Source organism: Stegostoma tigrinum, chromosome 2 (assembly GCF_030684315.1).
Source record: "Stegostoma tigrinum isolate sSteTig4 chromosome 2, sSteTig4.hap1, whole genome shotgun sequence".
Classification (NCBI taxonomy): domain Eukaryota; kingdom Metazoa; phylum Chordata; class Chondrichthyes; order Orectolobiformes; family Stegostomatidae; genus Stegostoma; species Stegostoma tigrinum.
In genome coordinates this window covers 87,291,049-87,312,847 of record NC_081355.1, presented here as the reverse complement: position 1 = coordinate 87,312,847, position 21,799 = coordinate 87,291,049, and the positions used below count along the sequence as shown (strand labels likewise).

The following is a 21,799-nucleotide window of genomic DNA, read 5'->3' as shown; positions in this document are numbered from 1 at the left end:
CTGAAGGTTAGAGTGTAGCCCATAAGGAACAAGCAGGATAAGCTGCTCACTGAAGCAAAGAGTATGGCAGAGTTACTAAATGAGTACTTTGCTTCTGTCCTTACCAAATTAGAAAATGGTGACACTGGCCCGGTTGAGCAACTGAGCAGTATAGTGTTGGAAAAAGAAGAGGTGATCAAAAGGCTGGTAGCACTCCAGGTAGAGAAGTCACCAGGCCAGGATGGGATGCATCCTAGATTGGTGAGAGAGGAAAGGGTGAAAATTGCAGAGCCATTGACAGACATTTTCCAGGCCTTTCTGAACACTGGATTATCCCAAGGGTCTGAAAAATTGTAAATGCCATTGTTTCAGAAAGAGGCAAAGCATTACCCAGGAAACTACAAACATCAGATTTTCTGAAGAAGAGTCTAGGCCTGAAATGTCAGCTTTCCTGCTCATCTGATGCTGCTTGGCCTGCTGTGTTCATCCAGCTCTACACCTTGCTATCTCAAACTACATGATAATAAAATGTGAGGCTGGATGAACACAGCAGGCCAAGCAGCATCTCAGGAGCACAAAAGCTGACGTTTCGGGCCTAGACCCTTCATCAGAGAGGGGGATGGGGAGAGGGAACTGGAATAAATAGGGAGAGAGGGGGAGGCGGACTGAAGATGGAGAGTAAAGAAGATAGGTGGAGAGAGTGTAGGTGGGGAGGTAGGGAAGGGATAGTTCAGTCCAGGGAAGACGGACAGTTCAAGGAGGTGGGATGAGGTTAGTAGGTAGCTGGGGGTGCGGCTTGGGGTGGGAGGAAGGGATGGGTGAGAGGAAGAACCGGTTAGGGAGGCAGAGACAGGTTGGACTGGTTTTGGGATGCAGTGGGTGGGGGGGGGAAGAGCTGGGCTGGTTGTGTGGTGCAGTGGGGGGAGGGGACGAACTGGGCTGGTTTAGGGATGCAGTAGGGGAAGGGGAGATTTTGAAACTGGTGAAGTCCACATTGATACCATATGGCTGCAGGGTTCCCAGGCGGAATATGAGTTGCTGTTCCTGCAACCTTCGGGTGGCATCATTGTGGCAGTGCAGGAGGCCCATGATGGACATGTCATCGAGAGAATGGGAGGGGGAGTGGAAATGGTTTGCGACTGGGAGGTGCAGTTGTTTGTTGCGAACTGAGCGGAGGTGTTCTGCAAAGCGGTCCCCAAGCCTCCGCTTGGTTTCCCCAATGTAGAGGAAGCCGCACCGGGTACAGTGGATGCAGTATACCACATTGGCAGATGTGCAGGTGAACCTCTGCTTAATGTGGAATGTCATCTTGGGGCCTGGGATGGGGGTGAGGGAGGAGGTGTAGGGACAAGTGTAGCATTTCCTGCGGTTGCAGGGGAAGGTGCCGGGTGTGGTGGGGTTGGAGGGCAGTGTGGAGCGAACAAGGGAGTCATGGAGAGAGTGGTCTCTCCGGAAAGCTGACAGGGGAGGGGATGGAAAAATATCTTGGGTGGTGGGGTCGGATTGTAAATGGCGCAAGTGTCGGAGGATAATGCGTTGTATCCGGAGGTTGGTAGGGTGGTGTGTGAGAACGAGGGGGATCCTCTTGGGGCGGTTGTGGCGGGGGCGGGGTGTGAGGGATGTGTTGCGGGAAATACGGGAGACGCGGTCAAGGGCGTTCAAGATAACTGTGGGGGGATAGCTGCGGTCCTTAAAGAACTTGGACATCTGGGATGTGCGGGAGTGGAATGTCTTATCGTGGGAGCAGATGCGGCGGAGGCGGAGGAATTGGGAATAGGGGATGGAATTTTTGCAGGCGGGTGGGTGGGAGGAGGTGTATTCTAGCTAGCTGTGGGAGTCGGTGGGCTTGAAATGGACATCAGTTACAAGCTGGTTGCCTGAGATGGAGACTGAGAGGTCCAGGAAGGTGAGGGATGTGCTGGAGATGGCCCAGGTGAACTGAAGGTTGGGGTGGAAGGTGTTGGTGAAGTGGATGAACTGTTCGAGCTCCTCTGGGGAGCAAGAGGCGGCGCCGATACAGTCATCAATGTACCGGAGGAAGAGGTGGGGTTTGGGGCCTGTGTAGGTGCGGAAGAGGGACTGTTCCACGTAACCTACAAAGAGGCAGGCATACCTGGGGCCCATGCGGGTGCCCATGGCCACCCCCTTAGTCTGTAGGAAGTGGGAGGAGTCAAAAGAGAAGTTGTTGAGTGTGAGAACGAGTTCAGCTAGGCGGATGAGAGTGTCGGTGGAGGGGGACTGGTCGGGCCTGCGGGACAGGAAGAAGCGGAGGGCCTTGAGGCCATCTCCATGCGGAATGCAGGTGTACAGGGACTCACCCACCCGCCTGCAAAAATTCCATCCCCGATTCCCAATTCCTCCGCCGCATCTGCTCCCACGATAAGACATTCCACTCCCGCACATCCCAGATGTCCAAGTTCTTTAAGGACCGCAGCTTTCCCCCCACAGTGATCGAGAACGCCCTTGACCGCGTCTCCCATATTTCCCGCAACACATCCCTCACACCCCGCCCCCGCCACAACCGCCCCAAGAGGAACCCCCTCGTTCTCACACACCACCCCACCAACCTCCGGATACAACGCATTATCCTCCGACACTTCCGCCATTTACAATCTGACCCCACCACCCAAGACATTTTTCCATCCCCACCCCTGTCCGCTTTCCAGAGAGACCACTCTCTCCGTGACTCCCTTGTTCGCTCCACACTGCCCTCCAACCCCACCACACCCGGCACCTTCCCCTGCAACCGCAGGAAATGCTACACTTGTCCCTACACCTCCTCCCTCACCCCCATCCCAGGCCCCAAGATGACATTCCACATTAAGCAGAGGTTCACCTGCACATCTGCCAATGTGGTATACTGCATCCACTGTACCCGGTGCGGCTTCCTCTACATTGGGGAAACCAAGCGGAGGCTTGGGGACCGCTTTGCAGAACACCTCCGCTCAGTTCGCAACAAACAACTGCACCTCCCAGTCGCAAACCATTTCCACTCCACCTCCCATTCTCTAGATGACATGTCCATCATGGGCCTCCTGCAGTGCCACAATGATGCCACCCGAAGGTTGCAGGAACAGCAACTCATATTCCGCCTGGGAACCCTGCAGCCATATGGTATCAATGTGGACTTCACCAGTTTCAAAATCTTCCCTTCCCCTACTGCATCCCTAAACCAGCCCAGTTCGTCCCCTCCCCCCACTGCACCACACAACCAGCCCAGCTCTTCCCCCCCACCCACTGCATCCCAAAACCAGTCCAACCTGTCTCTGCCTCCCTAACCGGTTCTTCCTCTCACCCATCCCTTCCTCCCACCCCAAGCCGCACCCCCAGCTACGTACTAACCTCATCCCACCTCCTTGACCTGTCCGTCTTCCCTGGACTGACCTATCCCCTCCCTACCTACACTCTCTCCACCTATCTTCTTTACTCTCCATCTTCGGTCCGCCTCCCCCTCTCTCCCTATTTATTCCAGTTCCCTCTCCCCATCCCCCTCTCTGATGAAGGGTCTAGGCCCGAAACGTCAGCTTTTGTGCCCCTGAGATGCTGCTTGGCCTGCTGTGTACATCCAGCCTCACATTTTATTATCTTGGAATTCTCCAGCATCTGCAGTTCCTATTATCTCTATCTCAAACTACATGTCAGCTTGACATTAATAGTGGGAAAGCTGATGGAGGCCATAATATGGGATAATGTAAACACATACTTGGAGAAAAAAACAAGTTAATATGAGACAGTCAAACATGGTTTTGACAGGGACAAGTCATTCCTGACAAATATGACTGAGTTCTTTGACAAGGTGACACAGGCAGTGGATGATGGTCATGCTGTGGATGTTCTACATTTGAATTTTCAGAAACATTTGATACGGTGCCACATGGTAGGCTGGTTAGCAAATTAGAAATGTTTGGGATTGATGGGTCTTTGGCAGCATGGATTAGAAGGAAGCTAAAAGATAGGAAACAGAGGTTATGCAGAAATGGGCATTTCTCAGATTGGAGACAAGCTGAAAGTGATGATCCCCTGGCATTAGTGTGGGGACCCTTGCTTTTTCTGATTTATATAAATAATTTGGATGTTGAGATGAACATCTCCAAATTTGAGATATAATACCTAAGCTAAGGAGAATAGTGAATTGTGAGGATGATGCTTAGCGACTTCACAGGGACACTGACAAGTTGGCCAAACGGGCAGACACCTGGCCAATGAATTTCAATGCAGAGAATTGCGAGGTAATGTATTAAGGTCGAAGCAACACAGAGAGATAAGAGGGGGCTCAATGATACAACTTTGAGGGGAGTAGAGATGCAGAGTGGCCTCGAGGTTTGAATGTATAATTTTCTAAAGCTGGCCAAGCACATTGATCCTATTGTTAAGAAGGCTGAGGTTTATAAATAGAGGCATAGAGGATAAAATCAGTATTTTTCCAAACCATTCACCATTGATCATATCAGAGAGGTTGTAAACCTCCCAAGGTCTGGCCACATCTGTGGATACAGAAACGGTGTTAAAATTTTGGGTCTGAGATGACTTTAAAGATAACTTTAAAGTTACTTCAACAGCACTTTCCACATGCAAACAGCTATTACCTAGAAGGATATGGACAGTGCAAACCTGTTCCTCTCCAGGTCACACTCTACTCAGCCAGAGTGCGATATTATCATTCCTTCACAGTCTTTATGTCACACTTTTGAAACTTCCTTCCAAACAGTACAATGGGTGTACGTACACACACAGCCTGCAGCAGTTCAAGATAGATCACCTCCTATAACAATACCATCTTCTCAAGGACAATTAGGAATGGGCTGAAAATACTGCTCTAGTCAGTAATGCTGATTTTTGTAAAAGAAAATAAAAACTGACAATTGCCCAGCCGTAATTAATTCAACGACTAATGAAGCGTGAAGCTGGATGAACACAGCAGGCCCAGCAGCATCTCAGGAGCACAAAAGCTGACGTTTCGGGCCTAGACCCTTCATCAGAGAGGGGGATGGGGAGAGGGTTTTGAAATAAATAGGGAGAGAGGGGGAGGCGGACTGAAGATGGATAGAGGAGAAGATAGGTGGAGAGGAGAGTATAGGTGGGGTGGTAGGGAGGGGATAGGTCAGTCCGGGGAGGACGGACAGGTCAAGGAGTCAGGATGAGGTTGGTAGGTGGGAAATGGAGGTGCGGCTTGAGGTGGGAGGAGGGGATAGGTGAGAGGAAGAACCGGTTAGGGAGGCGGGGACGAGCTGGGCTGGTTTAGTGATGCAGTGGGGGAAGGGGAGATTTTGAAGCTGGTGAAGTCCACATTGATACCATTGGCTGCAGGGTTCCCAAGTGGAATATGAGTTGCTGTTCCTGCGACCTTCGGGTGGCATCACTGTGGCACAGCAGGAGGCCCATGATGGACATGTCGTCTGAGGAATGGGAGGGGAGTTAACATTATCTCTGATCTTAATTCAACAATTACCTGTTTCTCTCTCCACAGCCATTGTCCGATATGCTGAGTATTAGTACTGGTCCCAGGATCTTATCTGTCACTATTTTCCATTGTCAGCTATCCCTGTCACTGAGATTTGACACTTTTTTGACTTAATTAATAAGCAGTTTTACGTAAAAAGTATAAATCACAGTCATGTGGAATTTCTTGGCTGAGGGAAACAGCTGAGCTTTGGAATTTGTCACCAAATGAGTGCTAACTAAGTGCTTCATTCATGAACACAGTGGATTGTGACAATAGTCTCCATTTTGACATCCATTCTCCATGCCCTGCAGGCTGGAAAAAATTGAGCAAAACACTAAAAATTCTGGAAAATGTATCAAGTCTCTCTCTGTCTCTTTTTCCTCTTGTAAACTAAACATTTCTGATCATAATATTATCACCAGGGATCCATGCTTTTGGACAGGATCCCATTAAGAGCAGGCTACGACCCACTTAAGCTTTAAAAGCAGCAGTCCAAATATGCCATTGGTGCCAAAAAGCCATTTTTAGGCCCAGCTGGGATGATCCCATGTTAACAGTTGGAAGGAACAAAAACAAAGTTGCTGGACAAGCCCAGCAGGTCTAGTCTGAGGAAGGGTCACTGGACATGAAACGTTAACTCTGTTTTCTCCTTCACAGATGCTGCCACACCTGCTGAGCTTTTCCAGCAAAGTTATTTTTGTCTCTGATGTACAGCACCCACAGTTCTTTTAGTTTTTAACAGTTGTAAGGGTGTCCCAAATGGGGAGAGCAGACCACTTGATGGTTTTGTCCAATGCAAACTCCCTAAGCCAGAGCCATTGGGCTACATCCTTCCATCCATCTACTGCACGGTCCTCAATTGGTCTTTGGCCCTCTCCAGCCATGTGCTCGACTAATCTTTACAGCTGACCTCTCTGATCTGCTTCTCTCACCTTCATGCAAGGGGTTGCTTCTACCCACTGGCTTCTAAGTCCTGCTGCAGTCTCCTTCTACTGTTTCCCACTCTTGCCTGTGGTCAGTAAAACAATCAGGCCAGAACTCTAGAAACACCTTGTCCAATGAAGTCCAGTCATTACATTCAGTATTTCTTGCAACAATTCCGCCCCTTACACACGATTATGTTTTTGAAATAAACTCCAATAAAGTAAACAGATACATTTTGCAAGGGGGAAAAGGTACCAAATTAAAATCATTTTTGAACAAAAATCTAGGACATGAAAATATATTACTACCTATCCTGTGCCAAGTAGATCAATAGGCTATTTACAACAAGAGATGTATGTTAACTGTTATTACTTTATTTACAATTCATTTCAATGATTTGGATGAAGGAACCAGAAATATTGTTGTCAAATTTAACGCTAGTCAGAAATGTACTGGTGTGGATAGAAGATAATAAAATGTGAGGCTGGATGAACACAGCAGGCCCAGCAGCATCTCAGGAGCACAAAAGCTGACATTTTGGGCCCAGATCCTTCATCAGAGAGGGGGATGGGGTGAGGGTTCTGGAATAAATAGGGAGAGAGGGACCGAAGATGGAGAGAAAAGAAGATAGGTGGAGCGGAGAGTATAGGTGGGGAGGTAGGGAGGGGATAGGTCAGTCCAGGGAAGATGGACAGGTCAAGGAGGTGGGATGAGGTTAGTAGGTAGGAAATGGAGGTGCGGCTTGGGGTGGGAGGAAGGGATGGGTGAGAGGAAGAACAGGTTAGGGAGGCAGAGACAGGCTGGGCTGGTTTTGGGATGCAGTGGGTGGAGGGGAAGAGCTGGGCTGATTGTGTGGTGCAGTGGGGGGAAGGGACGAACTGGGCTGGTTTTGGGATGCGGTGGGGGAAGGGGAGATTTTGAAGCTGGTGAAGTTCACATTGATACCATTGGGCTGCAGGGTTCCCAAGCGGAATATGAGTTGCTGTTCTTGCAACCTTCGGGTGGCATCATTGTGGCACTGCAGGAGGCCCATGATGGACATGTCATCTAAAGAGTGGGAGGGGGAGTTGAAATGGTTCGCAACTGATAGGAGATTGGTTAGCTAACAGGAAGCAGACAGTAGGAATAAATGGGTCTTTTTCAGGCTGGCAGCATGTCACAAGTGGTATGTCACAGGAGTTGGTGCTGGGGCTTCAAATCTTCACAATTTATATAAATGATCTAGATGAAGGGGCCAAAAATAAGGCAGTTAAATTTGTTGCTGACACAATGATAGATAGGAAAGTGAGTTGTGAAGGGAACATATGAAGCCTATAAGGAAAACAGACAGGATTGAGTCTCGATCTGCTAAGTAAAGTCTGACGTGACGTAATTTTTCTGGATGAATTTTTTAAAAAGTATATATTATTTAGATATTTAAAGATTACAGGCTCTGAGATGCAGAGGGATATTGAATATCCTTGTATGTAAATTGCAAAAGGTTAGTATGGGGGTACAATGGGTGATTAGGATCACTGAGGTTTGCACAGTCAGGAAGGAGAGATCTTATCCAGAATGAGTATATAGTTTGGGGAATTTGGAAGCAACATGGGTATTCAGTACAGAGAGGAAGATATGTTTGCATTATTTTTTGGCTCGTCGGTTTTAAGTTTTTGTTAACAGGATAAATTGAAGCCCAGAATCAGGGGTCCAGCACAAAAGAGTAACATTATAGGTAAACCCACAAGTTCATTGGTTAGTGACACCAACTGACTTGAATATGTTTATAGGTTACTTTCAGATTGAGTGTAATTAGCGGAAATACTTACAGACTAAAAACTTAAAGACCAATATAAATTTTTTTAAAAATCAAATTAAGAACTAAGTAATTAAAATAGAGATTCCAGGCCAGGTTATGTGTTGTAACTACATGATGCAGGAGTTGGTGGATCTCACTGTAGCTCACAATGATCATATCTGTAACAAGTGTTGGTTGCTTGAGGAACTCCGGCTCAGAGTTGATGAGCTGGGGTCTGAGCTTTGAATATTGCAGCACAACAGGGACCGGGGAGAGTTATCTGCATGTTGTGTTTCAGGAGGCAGCCACAACCCTTTTGATTAACTAACTCTAATTTGGTCAGTGGTTAGGGGCAGGGGGTGTAACTGCTAGCGAGGCAAGTAGACGGATCCACGAGGTAGGGCTGAAAGAACCTCAGCCTCTGAGTTTATCTAACAGGTTTGAAATTCTTGCTCCCTGTGTGGATGAGAACAGGAGCTTATTATATGAGGTGCGCTTGAGGACTCTAGGTTTATACTCAACGGAGATTAGAAGGATAAGGCACTGGCAGGGGTGGGGGTCTCTGATTGAAACTTATAGAATACTGAGAGGCCTGTACAGAATCTACGTAGAGAAGATGTTTCTAATTATAGGAGAGACTAGGTCCTGAGGGACAACCCCTTCAAACTGAAATTAGGAGGACTTTCTTCAGCCAGAGGATGGTGAATCTGTGGAACTCATTGCTGCAGAAGGCAGTGGAGGCCAAGTCATTGAGTATATGTAAGACAGAGATAGATAGATTTTTTGATTGGGAAGGGGATCAAGGGTTACAGGGAAAAGGCAGGAAAATAAAGTTGCAAAACATATCAGCCACGATCAAATGGCGAAGCAGACTCACTGGGCTGATTGGCCTATTTCAGGTCCTAGATATGATGGTCTTATGGTAAAAGTGACTAGAATGTTATTGTTTCTTGTGAGGGGATTTGAAGAGAAAAGTAGGGAGGTTATGTTCCAGTGAAACAGAGCAATGAACAGATCACAACTGGGGTACTATATGCAGTACTTTTACAAGGATATAAATGAATTGAAAACAGTTTAGAGAACATTTGCTGGACTTATCAATGGGGACTGGGTATGTTGTCTTATGATGAAAGGTTGGGCGAGGTAGGCTTGTATCTGCTTGAGTGTAGAAGATTTGGAGGTAACCTGATTTAGACATAAAAGACACTGAGGGGTGAAGAGAGGGTGCATAATGGAAACGGTATCTCCAATTGTTGAAGAATTTAGGACTTAGGCCCATTGATTAAAAATTTGAGGCCACCCGCTTATGACCAAGATAAGAGACATTTTGTTTTCCACAGAGTTGTGAGTTTTTCAGCTCTTATCCTCAAAAGACAGTGGAAGTAGAGACTTCGAATGTTTTAAAGCATGGGTAGATAAGTTCTGGATGAGAAAAGTGGTGAAAGGTTGTCAGGTGGAAGCAGAAATGTGGAGTGGTCAGATTAGCCATGGTTTTCCTGAATGGCAGGGCAGTGTGAAGGGTCCATGTGACCTGCTGCTGCTCCCAGTTCATATATTTATAACAATAAATTACAGTACACACAGAAAGTTAGATAACATTGCTGCTCTGTAGCAGAGGTTCACTGTCAAGGAAATACTTCATTATTAATTTCTGGTGATGCCTCTCTGTCTTTTAAATTCATTCTACCACTTCCTTCATTGGCTCAAAGTAAAATATCAGTAAATCAAAACTGAACAGGAGGGAAATGTACAAATCTTAGAATTATTTGTAAAACACGACTGTCTGTTTCTTGAACCAATTCCCTATGCATACTTTGATATTCTCTATAATATCATGCACCTCAAATCAACAATACATGATGCCTTGACAGATGTCTTTTGTAAATCCACATATAGCAGACCTGTTGCATTTCTTTACTAAATACATGGCTGCTTTCCTCAAGAAATTCTGTTTTTATTATTAATTCTATTTAACTAATTTTACAAGTCTATTCAAGCTGGCATTAATTATTTATGTCTTTTGAAACTTATAATTCTTCTCCATATTACCACGCTTTTTTGTAAAGCTACCTATCACTGTATTTTGAAAGTTTACCTCAGTTATATTCTTTAAATAGTAATGACTTCAGCAGTGTGAAAGGCACATCATTAATATATGATGCAATTTGCTTGTCTGGTTCAATTTCATTCTCAGCAATGGAATAGAATTTTATAAATTATGATAACTATCCAGTTTGAGATGTGTCCATTCAAACTAATGGAAAAGTATCTCAAATAGCTCACAGAAAAAAGAAAAATAATACTGCATGAGTTTGCACAGCCCATTTGTATTTGGGGAGGTGCTAGCAGAGTTGTAATGTCACTGGATTAGTAATCCAGGGCAGCAGGGAAACAGGTTTGAATCCCATCATGGCAGATGATGAAATTTAAATCCAATTTTAAAAATATGTAATTAAAAGCTGATCTAGTGGCAGCCAATATAACCACCATTGACTGTCGTGAAGAAAAATTCATTTGTTTTAGTAATGTCCTGCAGGGACGAATATCTGCTGCCCTTGTCTAGTCTGGCCTATCTGTGACTCCAGACCTACAGGAAAATATTGGCCTCTTTGCTATCCACTGTGCAATTAGGATGGCTATCTAGCAATGCCCACAAATCATGGGCAAAATAGCAAAAGTGTATATAAGTCCTTTCACCATCGAATAGAGTAGAATCCTCCAACTCACCTATTAATAACATGATAGGGTCTAAAAGACAATTCAAAAAAACAACATTGTAAATTGCAGCTGCAAGCCATATTTTGAGTTTATTCAATTATGCACTTCAAAATTAACTTGAATATACAAATGCTATCACATGCTACCCCATACATTCATGCCTCAAGAGTTTTGAGGGTTATTGAAGAACTAGTTGTACACTTTGACCCTCAAGTGTTACTATTTAGCAGACAAATTACCAGCTGCTCCATCAGATGACATTTCAGTCCTTCACTCTCAATCCTATTTCACTAATTAATTCGATAAGTTATTTCACAAAAAGCATTATGTAACTGGATTGTACCAGTGCAAGGCAACAGAATGTGAAATTTTAGCTCTGTGAATGAGAGTGAAATTCAACACATTGAATCCTGGAAATTGGTGTGTTGTGACCTCAGACAGATAACCTTGTGCTTTACATCTGCTGAAGTGTAATGCACTGGTACAAAGAAACTTACCAAGTTAGTAGGCAATATTATAGGACCCTCTTTAAATTTAATTTTAAACTTTTTTATGCCATTAGTGGTAACTAGTTCAATATCCCTTTATTGCCATTGAATGTAACTAGTACTAGGGTGCACTGGAATCTTAGATGGGGCTTCATTTTCTGGATCACAGTGTGTTACAAGTATTATTTTCAAAAATCTATCTATAATAAAGCAGCACCCTATAAATCTCTTCCTTGTATAGAACTTGAAACAGAGGTTTTAAGATGCACACTTTTACTGTTAGCTTTTGCAATCACCATCAGGTGAAAATTTAATTGACTTCTGCATAAACAAGCAAGACTACTGGCCATGAGTGAATTTTCAGGTGGTAGTCATTATCTATCTGTTGATTTTGGTTTTTAATACTATCAATGGTATTCAATTGCATTTGTGAGTTGTGATGGAATGCATTTTCCTGTTTATTTCAGTGTGATAATGCTAAAGGACTCAAAGCATTCTTTGATGGCATTAAATATGGACCTAAGCATCTGATGATATTTGGTGGAGTGTGCCCATCTATTACATCCATCATTGCTGAATCCCTTAGAGAATGGAATCTGGTCCAGGTAAGAAATGTCATTATTGAAGACAGAGCATCTTCCAAGTTCGTTCTTTTGTTTTTTCAACTCATGTATAATACATTTAAGTAATAGTGATTTTCAGTCTGTTTTATGGTAGAACAAAATTAAATAGCCATTTGACATATTGAGTAAGAATGGAAATATGATAAAATAGGTCAGAGAAAAACTTAATTTTGTACAGCCATCTTCGTATGATCCTTTCTGATGGCAGATATATAAGGAACAATTTTGCTATAAAATGAATGAAATTCCAAAGACATGACAGTTACCGAGTATATCTGGAAAATATTTACAATGTTCATGTGATTTTTCATTGTTGAAAGTAAGGACAGTTAATCATGTGTAACAACGTAATGGAATTGAGATTTAAAGTGCTGAATAACCAATGGTTATCATGGTTTCAGTTTGTCATGATATAGAATTGAGATATTTTGGATCCAGAATTTTAAATTTCAATTTTCAAATTCATTGAGAGACTTCCCAAACTGTTACACAGGTACCAGCTTCAAACTTCTGTCTATAATAAATCAAAGTCACATGAAACTGTTCTCTTAAATAGGAGCTGAAAGGAAATTTTGACAATGTATAATTTATTGATGGATTTCACAGCCATTGTACATTTCAACTTTGTTTGCCTTCTGTATAAATAAACTAGATCCTTTGTGTATATTTTGTGATGTTGCTCCTTTACAGTGTTGGCATACTTTTGTTTTAAGTTGAAAGCAACACAGACGTGGTAGCGCTCTCTTTGACATACAAAATGAACACTGGTGAGATTAGAAGAAATATGGAAAACAAAGAAATGGATGTGGCTGCTCAATGTAGCCGCTCACTATTTTGTCAGCCCCTCTGTTCCCATCTACACTAGCCAGGGGCCACTAGACTTCTGATCCAAGTGTTGGCAATTTAAGCTGATGATGCTGCTGCATACTTAATGTTTTGGGGAAATAAAAGGCTAACTAAAGATCCTTGAATGACAGAATGATAACAGAACTGAATGACATTACTCATCCACTCTGTTGGCTACTGTAAGATGAGTCAGCTAGTTTCACTTACCAACTTTTTTTCTTGAACCCCTGTCATTTAGTTTTCTTCAATTCAAATTCTTTTCTCTTATAAAAGCCCTATTTGAATCTGTCCCCAAACTCTTAATGCGTTCCAAATCCCAAACACTGCATAAAATTCAGGAACAAAAACAAAAGTTGCTTGAAAATCTCAGCAGGTCTGGCAGCATCTGTGAAGAAAACAAAAATCAGAGTTAACGTTTCGGGTCCGCTGACCCTTCCTCAGAACCGGTTAATTCAGTCCTGAGGAAGGGTCACTGGACCTGAAACATTAACTCTGAATCTTTCTTCACAGACGCTGTCAGACCTGCTGAGGTTTTCCAGCAACTTTGTTTTTGTTTCTGATTTACAGCATCCATAGTTCTTTTGGTTTTTATGGCGTAAAAGTCTTTTTCTTGTATCACCTCTGGTTCTTTTGCCATTCAAAAACCAGCCTTCTAGTGCTGAGTTCTTTTGCCAATGGGAACAGTTTCTCTTTTCTATTTTGTACTGGCTCCTCATGATTTTGAATGCCACTATTACATCTCCTTAGCTAAATCTCCTTGCAAAACATACTCTTCTCCCTAGCTTCATCAATTAATCCTCATTACTAAAGCTTGTCATTTCCTGGAACCATTCTCAAGTCTTTTCTGCATTCTTGCTGCAATATCTTCTCATCCATCTTCATGAGTGGCACCCAGAATTATAAAATACTCCAGCTGAAACCGATCAGCTGCATTTATAAATATTCATAATAACGTCCTTGCTTGTGTACTCCCTATATCCTTGCAACACTCAAGCTCAATGTCATCTAGGTCAAAACAGACAGCTGATTCAAAAACATTCACTCTGTCACTGATGCTTAGTAGCAGCAGTGTGTACCAGCTACAAGATGCATTGTAGAAATTCTCCAAGACTTCTGAGACACCACCTTCCAAATGCACAATCACTTCCATCTGGAAGGATAAGGGCAGCTGATACATGGGAGCACCACCACATGTAAGTTCTCCTCCACGCCCCTTCACCACTCTGACTTGGAAATATATCAGCGTTCCTTCGTTGGTTCAAAACCTGGAAATTCCCTACCTACAGAATTGCATGTCTCCCAATACCAAATTGCCTGCAGCCTTTCAAGAAGGCAGTTCACCATCACTTTCAGATGGGGAACTAGGGAGGGGTGATAAATGCTGGCCCAGCCTGCAAATCCCACATCCCTGAATGGAAAATAAACAAAAAATGTAGGATTTCATGAGATAACACAGTGTGAAGCTGGATGAACACAGCAGGCTGAGCAGCATCAGACGAGCAGGAAAGCTTGACGTTTCGGGTTAGGACCCTTTCTGAAGAAGGGTCCCAACCCAAAACGTCAAGCATTCCTGCTCCTCTGATGTTGCTTGGCCTGCTGTGTTCATCCAGCTTCAACACCTTGTTATCTCAGATTCTCCAGCATTGGCAGTTCCTAGTATCCATGTAAGATTTCATATTTGTTATTAACCAATTCCTCAAACTGTCCTGTTACCTCCATTGATTTCTGCACAAAAAATGCCCAGTTCATTCTACTGGAACACTGCCTTGAGAATTATCTTCTTTATTTTGCGTTGCCTTTCATCCTCCTTCTTATTAAAATACTTTACTTAACACTACTCCTTATTAAATGTTATATACCACATCGGCCTAACTATATCCTCAAGTATTCTGGCACTATCCTCCTTTCAATTCATAATACTTCCAGGTTTTATGTCACCAATTCTTAGGTCATTGATAATGATCAAGAAAAGCAGTGGTCCAAGGACAGGCCCCTGCGAGACCCCATTTGATATCTCTCCTGTATCTAAAACACAAGTGTTTGCCACAACTGTATGTGGGCTGTGATAATGGGAACTGCAGATGCTGGAGAATCCAAGATAATAACATGTGAGCCTGGATGAACACAGCAAGTCCAGCAGCATCTCAGGAGCACAAAAGCTGATGTTTCGGGCCTGGACCCTTCATCAGAGACGGGGGATGGGGTGAGGGTTCTGGAATAAATAGGGAGAGAGGGGGAGGGCGGACTGAAGATGGAGAGAAAAGAAGATAGGTGGAGAGGAGAGTATAGGTGGGGAGGTAGGGAGGGGATAGGTCAGTCCAGGGAAGACGGACAGGTCAAGGAGGTGGGATGAGGTTAGTAGGTAGGAAATGGAGGTGCGGCTTGGGGTGGGAGGAAGGGATGGGTGAGAGGAAGAACAGGTTAGGGAGGCAGAGACAGGTTGGACTGGTTTTGGGATGCAGTGGGTGGAGGGGAAGAGCTGGGCTGGTTGTGTGGTGCAGTGGGGGGAGGGGTCAAACTGGGCTGGTTTTGGGATGCCCTTCCCCCCCCTCCCCCCCCCCCCCCCCCCCCCACTGCACCGCACAACCAGCCCAGCTCTTCCCCTCCACCCAATGCATCCCAAAATCAATCCAACCTGTCTCTGCCTCCCTAACCTGTTCTTCCTCTCACCCATCCCTTCCTCCCACCCCAAGCCACACCTCCATCTCCTACCTACTAACCTCATCCCACCTCCTTGACCTGTCCGTCTTCACTGGACTGACCTATCCCTTCCCTACCTAAACTCTCCTCTCCACCTATCTTCTTTTCTCTCCATCTTCAGTCCGCCTCTCCCTCTCTCCCTATTTATTCCAGAACCCTCACCCCATCCCCCTCTCTGATGAAGGGTCCAGGCCCGAAACATCAGGTTTTGTGCTCCTGAGATGCTGCTGGGCCTGCTGTGTTCATCTAGCCTCACATTTTATTATCTTGTATGTGGGCTGTAGCTGCATTGATACTCATACAGGGAGGCTGCCTACAGCATTGACCTGCCAACCCAGGTTTGCTGTTGGGTGTCTCCCTTTTTGGTTAGCTGCAATTCACTTCTTGTACAGTTTATTTTTGCGAGCATTTTTTCACTTCCACTTTGAGCTCCCTGTATTCAGGAGAGGAGGTTAAAACAATGGCTTTTAGAGGTCCCACAGTAAAATCACCATGCTGATGATATAAGAGTTTACACTTCAAATGCTAATTGGATTTGGAATGCCTGCCGATAGCATAAGTTATTTCATCTCACTGCTTAAAAGCATTACTCACAATAGGAATTCTTGCTTCAATTAACTTTGTGAATCCTCATACAAACTGAACAACATTATTTTGCATGCAAAGATCAAATCCATATTAGAAGCGTTAGTTGCCAAATAGTTTTCCTATAGTTACTTGCTTGGTTCTGTTCCATATGCCCATTGCATCTAGTTTTCTAGTCAACTCTAGAGGTGCTGTTTCCATGCAGTGAGGTTGCAATTCACATAATTGTTTTTGTTATCTTTCAGTGCACAGAATGAACACTAAAGGCTTGCTAAGATAAACATTTGAGAAAAGGAATGAATGGCTAAGTGGCAACATCTGAATATGTCCCCAATTTATATCCAAAAATTTATTGAAATGTTTTTTTTCTAATTTGCATGAATGCACATTATATGGTCTCTTCAAAAGTAACTTAAACAGTGCAGATAATAAAAATAGACACATTGACTGTAGCTGTTTATGTTGAGAGACTAAAATATCAAATTCAAACTAATATATAATGAGCTCTTACTAAGCTAAAAATATTTAGATTTTTTCAAAATTCTAAACTAATATTGCAAACTTGAATTTTAGCATAAATATTTATTTATATTCATAATAAACATGTTAAATTATAACTTATTTGGTACAAAGCAGTAGAGAATGAATCTTAATATTACCTCTTTTTGAACAATGTTCTTGACATTTTTGTTTTGCAAGTTGATGTTTGTATTTATATACACAAGAACTTGATATTCTTAGCTCATCAGCTTGTTCCTTCCACAAACAATATACAACTAATGCCCCATTGAGTTCCTGTTTTAGCTGTCTGGCCATAGAGGTTTCTTTTTATTTTGGCACATTCAGCATTTTCAGGTCCAGGGAGTATTTGGAATGTAATTGTGTCTGGGCTTGAAATTGTGGAGTAAGAGCTTGAGGGGAAGACCTCCATGGTTGGCAAGAATGAGAGATTAGATTTAAAGTCAAAGTCCTGAAATTCATCCTCAGCACCACCACTGGGAAATTCCATGTGTATTTCTAGGAATCTTCAAAATTCCTTTCATGTAAGATTTCCTACAACAAATTCTGCTACCATTTTAATTGATGTTTTAATCAGCATGCGAGATGTAGTACTTCTATTAGTAAAATTGTCATTTACACTTGCACAAAGAAAATTACCCCAGTAACAAAAGATGTTGTTGAAGCCTACATTTTAACTTCAAAAAGAAAGACAATTTGATGTATTGCCTTTTATGACCACAGGATCTAGCAAGCATTTTACAGACAATGAAGTACTTTTGAAGTGTGTTCATTGTTTAAATGCAAGAAAATGTAATAAAGGATAAAATAATATCTTGTGAACTATTTCCAAGTTGATGTAAGCTTAATGTTTGCCACGTTATCTTGGAAGGACGGGGTAGAATTCAAAACATTTAGTCAGTCATCGTCATTTGAACAAGAAACGACCGATGCATTGAGATCAATAATGTTGATTATTGCACTTTAATACCCAAGTTGCAGCTTCTTAAGAGGGGATAAGGAAGATGGGTCGTGCTAATTTCTAATTAGCTGTCACTGGGGCTGCAAAATATTTTGGAGTTGTAGAGGAATATATTTGAAGTTTATGCAGATATGTTGTATTAAATTTGATGAAATCTAGTTCAATGGCAGTTTATGGAGGACAAGTTGTTCCATTCGCGATGTATGGTGAGACTTTAAATGCATTAAAATCTTTGCATGATGTAGCTTCGCATTTAAACAAGCATATTTATTCTCCCACATTTGTACAACTTTTGAGTTCAGTACATTTCGCTCTGCCAAATATTATCAAAGATATATTTGAAAGAAATGAAATCCAATCACGTCCTTTTTTTATATAGGCATACAGTCATACAGCATGGAAGCAGACCCTTCGGTCCAACCAGTTCTCTCCCACTTTGCTCCTAAATTAAGCTAATCCCACCTGCCTGCGCTTGGCCCATATCCCTCTAAACCTTTCCTATTCATGAACTTATCCAAATGTCTTTAAAATGTAGTAACAGTGCCCGCATCCACCACTTTCCATTGCAGTTCATTCCACCCACAAAACATGCTCTGCGTGAAAAAAGTTCCCCCTCATTCCCTTTATAAATCTTCCTCCTCTCACTCTAAAATTACGCCTCCTAGTTTTGAACTCCTCCACCCCAGAGAAAAGATCCTTGTCATTCCCCATATCTTTGCCCCGCACGATTTTATAAACCTCAATAAGGTCACCCCTCAACCTCCGACATCCCAGTAAAAGAAGTCCCAGCCTTTCTCATTTATTTTTATATCTCAAGCCCTCTTTCCCCAGCAACATCATGTTAAGTCTCTCTGAACCCTCTCCAATTTAATAATATGCTTCCTAAAGCCGGGCAACCAGAACTACAAGCAATATTCCAAAAGAGGCCTCACCAATGTCCTGTACAACTTCAACATGATGGTACAACCTTAACATGATGTCTCAACCCCTATCTTCAAAGATCTGAGCCATGCAGATAAGTGTGCTAAATGCCTTTCTTAATGACCTTCTCGACCTGTGACTCAAATTTCAAAGACTTATGTACCTGAACCCTTAGGTGTCTCTGTTCTACAACATTATCCAGGGCCCTGTCCATGTTTGTATTACCGAAATGCAATACCTCATATTTAATCAAATTAAACTCCATTTGCCACTCTTCAGCCCACTAACCCAATTGATCAAGATCTCTCTGTAATCTTAGATAACCATCTTCATTACCCAATATATCACCAATTTTGGTATCATCTACAAACATACTAACCATGCCTCCTATATTCTCATTCAAATGATTTATATAAATGACAAAAAAAAGTGGACCCAGTACTGATCCCTCTGGGTCACCACTGGTCACAGGCCTCCAGTCTGAAAAACCACTGTCCACCACCAACCTCTGTCTCCTGCCGTAAGGTCAATATTGTATCCAATTGGCAAGCTCTCCCTAAATCCCATGTGATCTAACTTTACTACTCAGTCTATCATGTGGAAGCTTGTCAAAGGTTTTACTAAAGTGCTAGTAAACAAAATCTACTGCTCTGCCCTCATCAGTCTTTTTGGTTACTTCATTAAAAGGCTCAATCAAGTTTGTGAGGTTTTCCTTGCACAAAACCATGCTGACTATCCCTAATCAACCCTTGCCTCTCGAAATGCAAGTGAATATTTCAGAATCACCTCCAAAAACTTACCCACCACCAATGACCGATTCACAGGCCTGTAGTTCCCAGGCTTCTCCTTACAGCCTTTCTTAAACGATGGCACAACATAAGCCACTCTCCAGTCCTCCACTACTTCACCCATGTCTATTGAAGATAAAAATATTTCTGCTAGAGACCCCACAATTTCCTCCCTAAGTTTTCTAATTGGGAGGACTTGGTTATATTGTAAGTGACTTCAGATTTTAGCATCTTCCCACTTCTGGGGTAGACTTTATTGCTTCAAAGATAGTCTACATCTACATGAGCAATAGGATAACACTACAACTCTGAATTTGTTGAAGCATTTTCATCTCACACTGAGAACTATGATTTTGATTTTTTTTTACCCTCACTGTTCAGCTCCAATTAATTGTGTTGTGAACATTGCTGAAAGCACAAATTGATAACAATGCAAAGCATTTATAAGCTTGAATAGTGTGACCAAACACCTATCTCTTTAACTAACAAAATTTTAGAAAGGGCAAGAAGGAATTAAGGAAATGGTCCAAATTAGAGTCTACCTAGATATAGAAAGAAACTGAAAGATTGGATTGAGAGAGAAAGACTACAAAGGAAAAAAGCTGTAAAAATTATTAAAAGCTGTAAAAACAAATTATTGGCTGTCATTGAGACGGCACAGTTTCAATTGTTCACTTTCTGGACCATAGAATTTGAGCAGTTTTGCAGTGACATGTATCTCCTCATTAACGCTCCTTATGTCATGAAATATTAGTACTAACTTTATATTGAAAACTAATGATGCAAATGCAGTGATTTATCCACACTCATAAGGAGTAGCGAGCCTGCACAACAAACAGTAGAATGGTGGAAGATAACAAAGTGTGAAGCTGGATGAACACAGCAGGCCAAGCAGCATCTCAGGAGCACAAAAGCTGATGTTTTGGGCCTAGACCCTTCATCAGAGAGGGGGATGGGGTGAGGGTTCTGGAATAAATAGGGAGAGAGGAGGAGGCGGACCGAAGATGGCGGGAAAAGAAGATAGGTGGAGAGTAGAGTATAGGTGGGGAGGTAGGGAGGGGATAGGTCAGTCCAGGGAGAACGGACAGGTCAAGGAGGCGGGATGAGGTTAGTAGGTAGGAAATGGAGGCGCGGCTTGGGGTGGGAGGAGGGGATGGGTGAGAGGAAGAACAGGTCAGGGAGGCAGAGACGGGCTGGGATGGTTTTGGGATGCAGTGGGGGGAGGGGAAGAGCTGGGCTGGTTGTGTGGTGAACAAGGGAGTCATGGAGAGAGTGGTCTCTCCGGAAAGCAGACAAGGGTGGGGATGGAAAAATGTCATGGGTGGGGATGGAAAAATGTCTTGGGTGGTGGGGTCGGATCGTAGATGGCGGAAGTGTCGGAGGATGATGCGTTGTATCCGGAGGTTGGTGCGGTGGTGTGTGAGAACGAGGGGGATCCTCTTTGGGTGGTTGTGACGGGGGCAGGGTGTGAGGGATGTGTTGCAGTAAATGCGGGAAACGTGGTCAAAGGCATTCTCGACCACTGTGGGGGGAAAGTTGCGGTCCTTGAAGATCTTGGACATCTGGGATTTGCGGGAGTGGAATGCCTCATCGTGGGAGCAGATGCGGCGGAGGCGGAGGCGGAGGAATTGGGAATGGGGATGGAATTTTTTCAGGAGGGTGGGTGGGAGGAGGTGTATTCTAGCTGGTTGCCTGAGATGGAGAGTGAGAGGTCCAGGAAGGTGAGGGATGTGCTGGAGATGGCCCAGGTGAACTGAAGTTTGGGGTGGAAGGTGTTGGTGAAGTGGATGAACTGTTCGAGCTCCTCTGGGGAGCAAGAGGCGGCGCCACAACACATCCCTCACACCCCGCCCCCCCCGCCCCCACCACAACCACCTAAAGAGGATCCCCCTCATTCTCACACACCACCCCACCAACCTCCGGATACAACGCATCATCCTCCGACACTTCCACCATCTACAATCCGACCCCACCACCCAAGACATTTTTCCATCCCCACCCTTGTCTGCTTTCCGGAGAGACCACTCTCTCCGTGACTCCCTTGTTCACCACACAACCAGTCCAGCTCTTCCCCTCCCCCCACTGCATCCCAAAACCATCCCAGCCTGTCTCTGCCTCCCTAACCTTTCTTCCTCTCACCCATCCCTTCCTCCCAGCCCAAGCCACACCTCCATTTCCTACCTACTAACCTTATCCCATCTCCTTGACCTGTCCATCTTCCCTGGACTGACCTATCCCCTCCCTACCTCCCCACCTATACTCTACTCTCCACCTATCTTCTTTTCTCTCCATCTTCAGTCGGCCTCCCCCTCTCTCCCTATTTATTCCAGAACTCTCACCCCATCCCCCTCTCTGATGAAGGGTCTAGGCCCGAAACGTCAGCTTTTGTGCTCCTGAGATGCTGCTTGCCCTGCTGTGTTCATCCAGCTTCACACTTTGTTATCTTGGATTCTCCAACATCTGCAGTTCCCATTATCACCAGTAGAATGGTGGAATTTGCCCAACAGTTTCTGGCAATTGACAATTC

At 43.8% G+C, this 21,799-nt stretch overlaps 1 protein-coding gene across 4 annotated transcripts in view; it reads left to right on the top strand.

The window, feature by feature from the left end:
- gabbr2 (gamma-aminobutyric acid (GABA) B receptor, 2) overlaps positions 1–21,799 on the top strand; it is a 935,143-nt gene that overhangs the window by 205,498 nt on the left and 707,846 nt on the right. For 3 of the 4 annotated variants that reach the window (XM_048520937.2, XM_048520945.2, XM_048520949.2), the window contains exon 2: positions 11,797–11,934. The exons of the other annotated variant lie outside the window; for it this stretch is intronic. In XM_048520937.2, the coding sequence (XP_048376894.1) occupies positions 11,797–11,934 (138 nt within the window). The remainder of the gene's footprint in view (positions 1–11,796; positions 11,935–21,799) is intronic. 4 annotated transcript variants of the gene reach the window in all.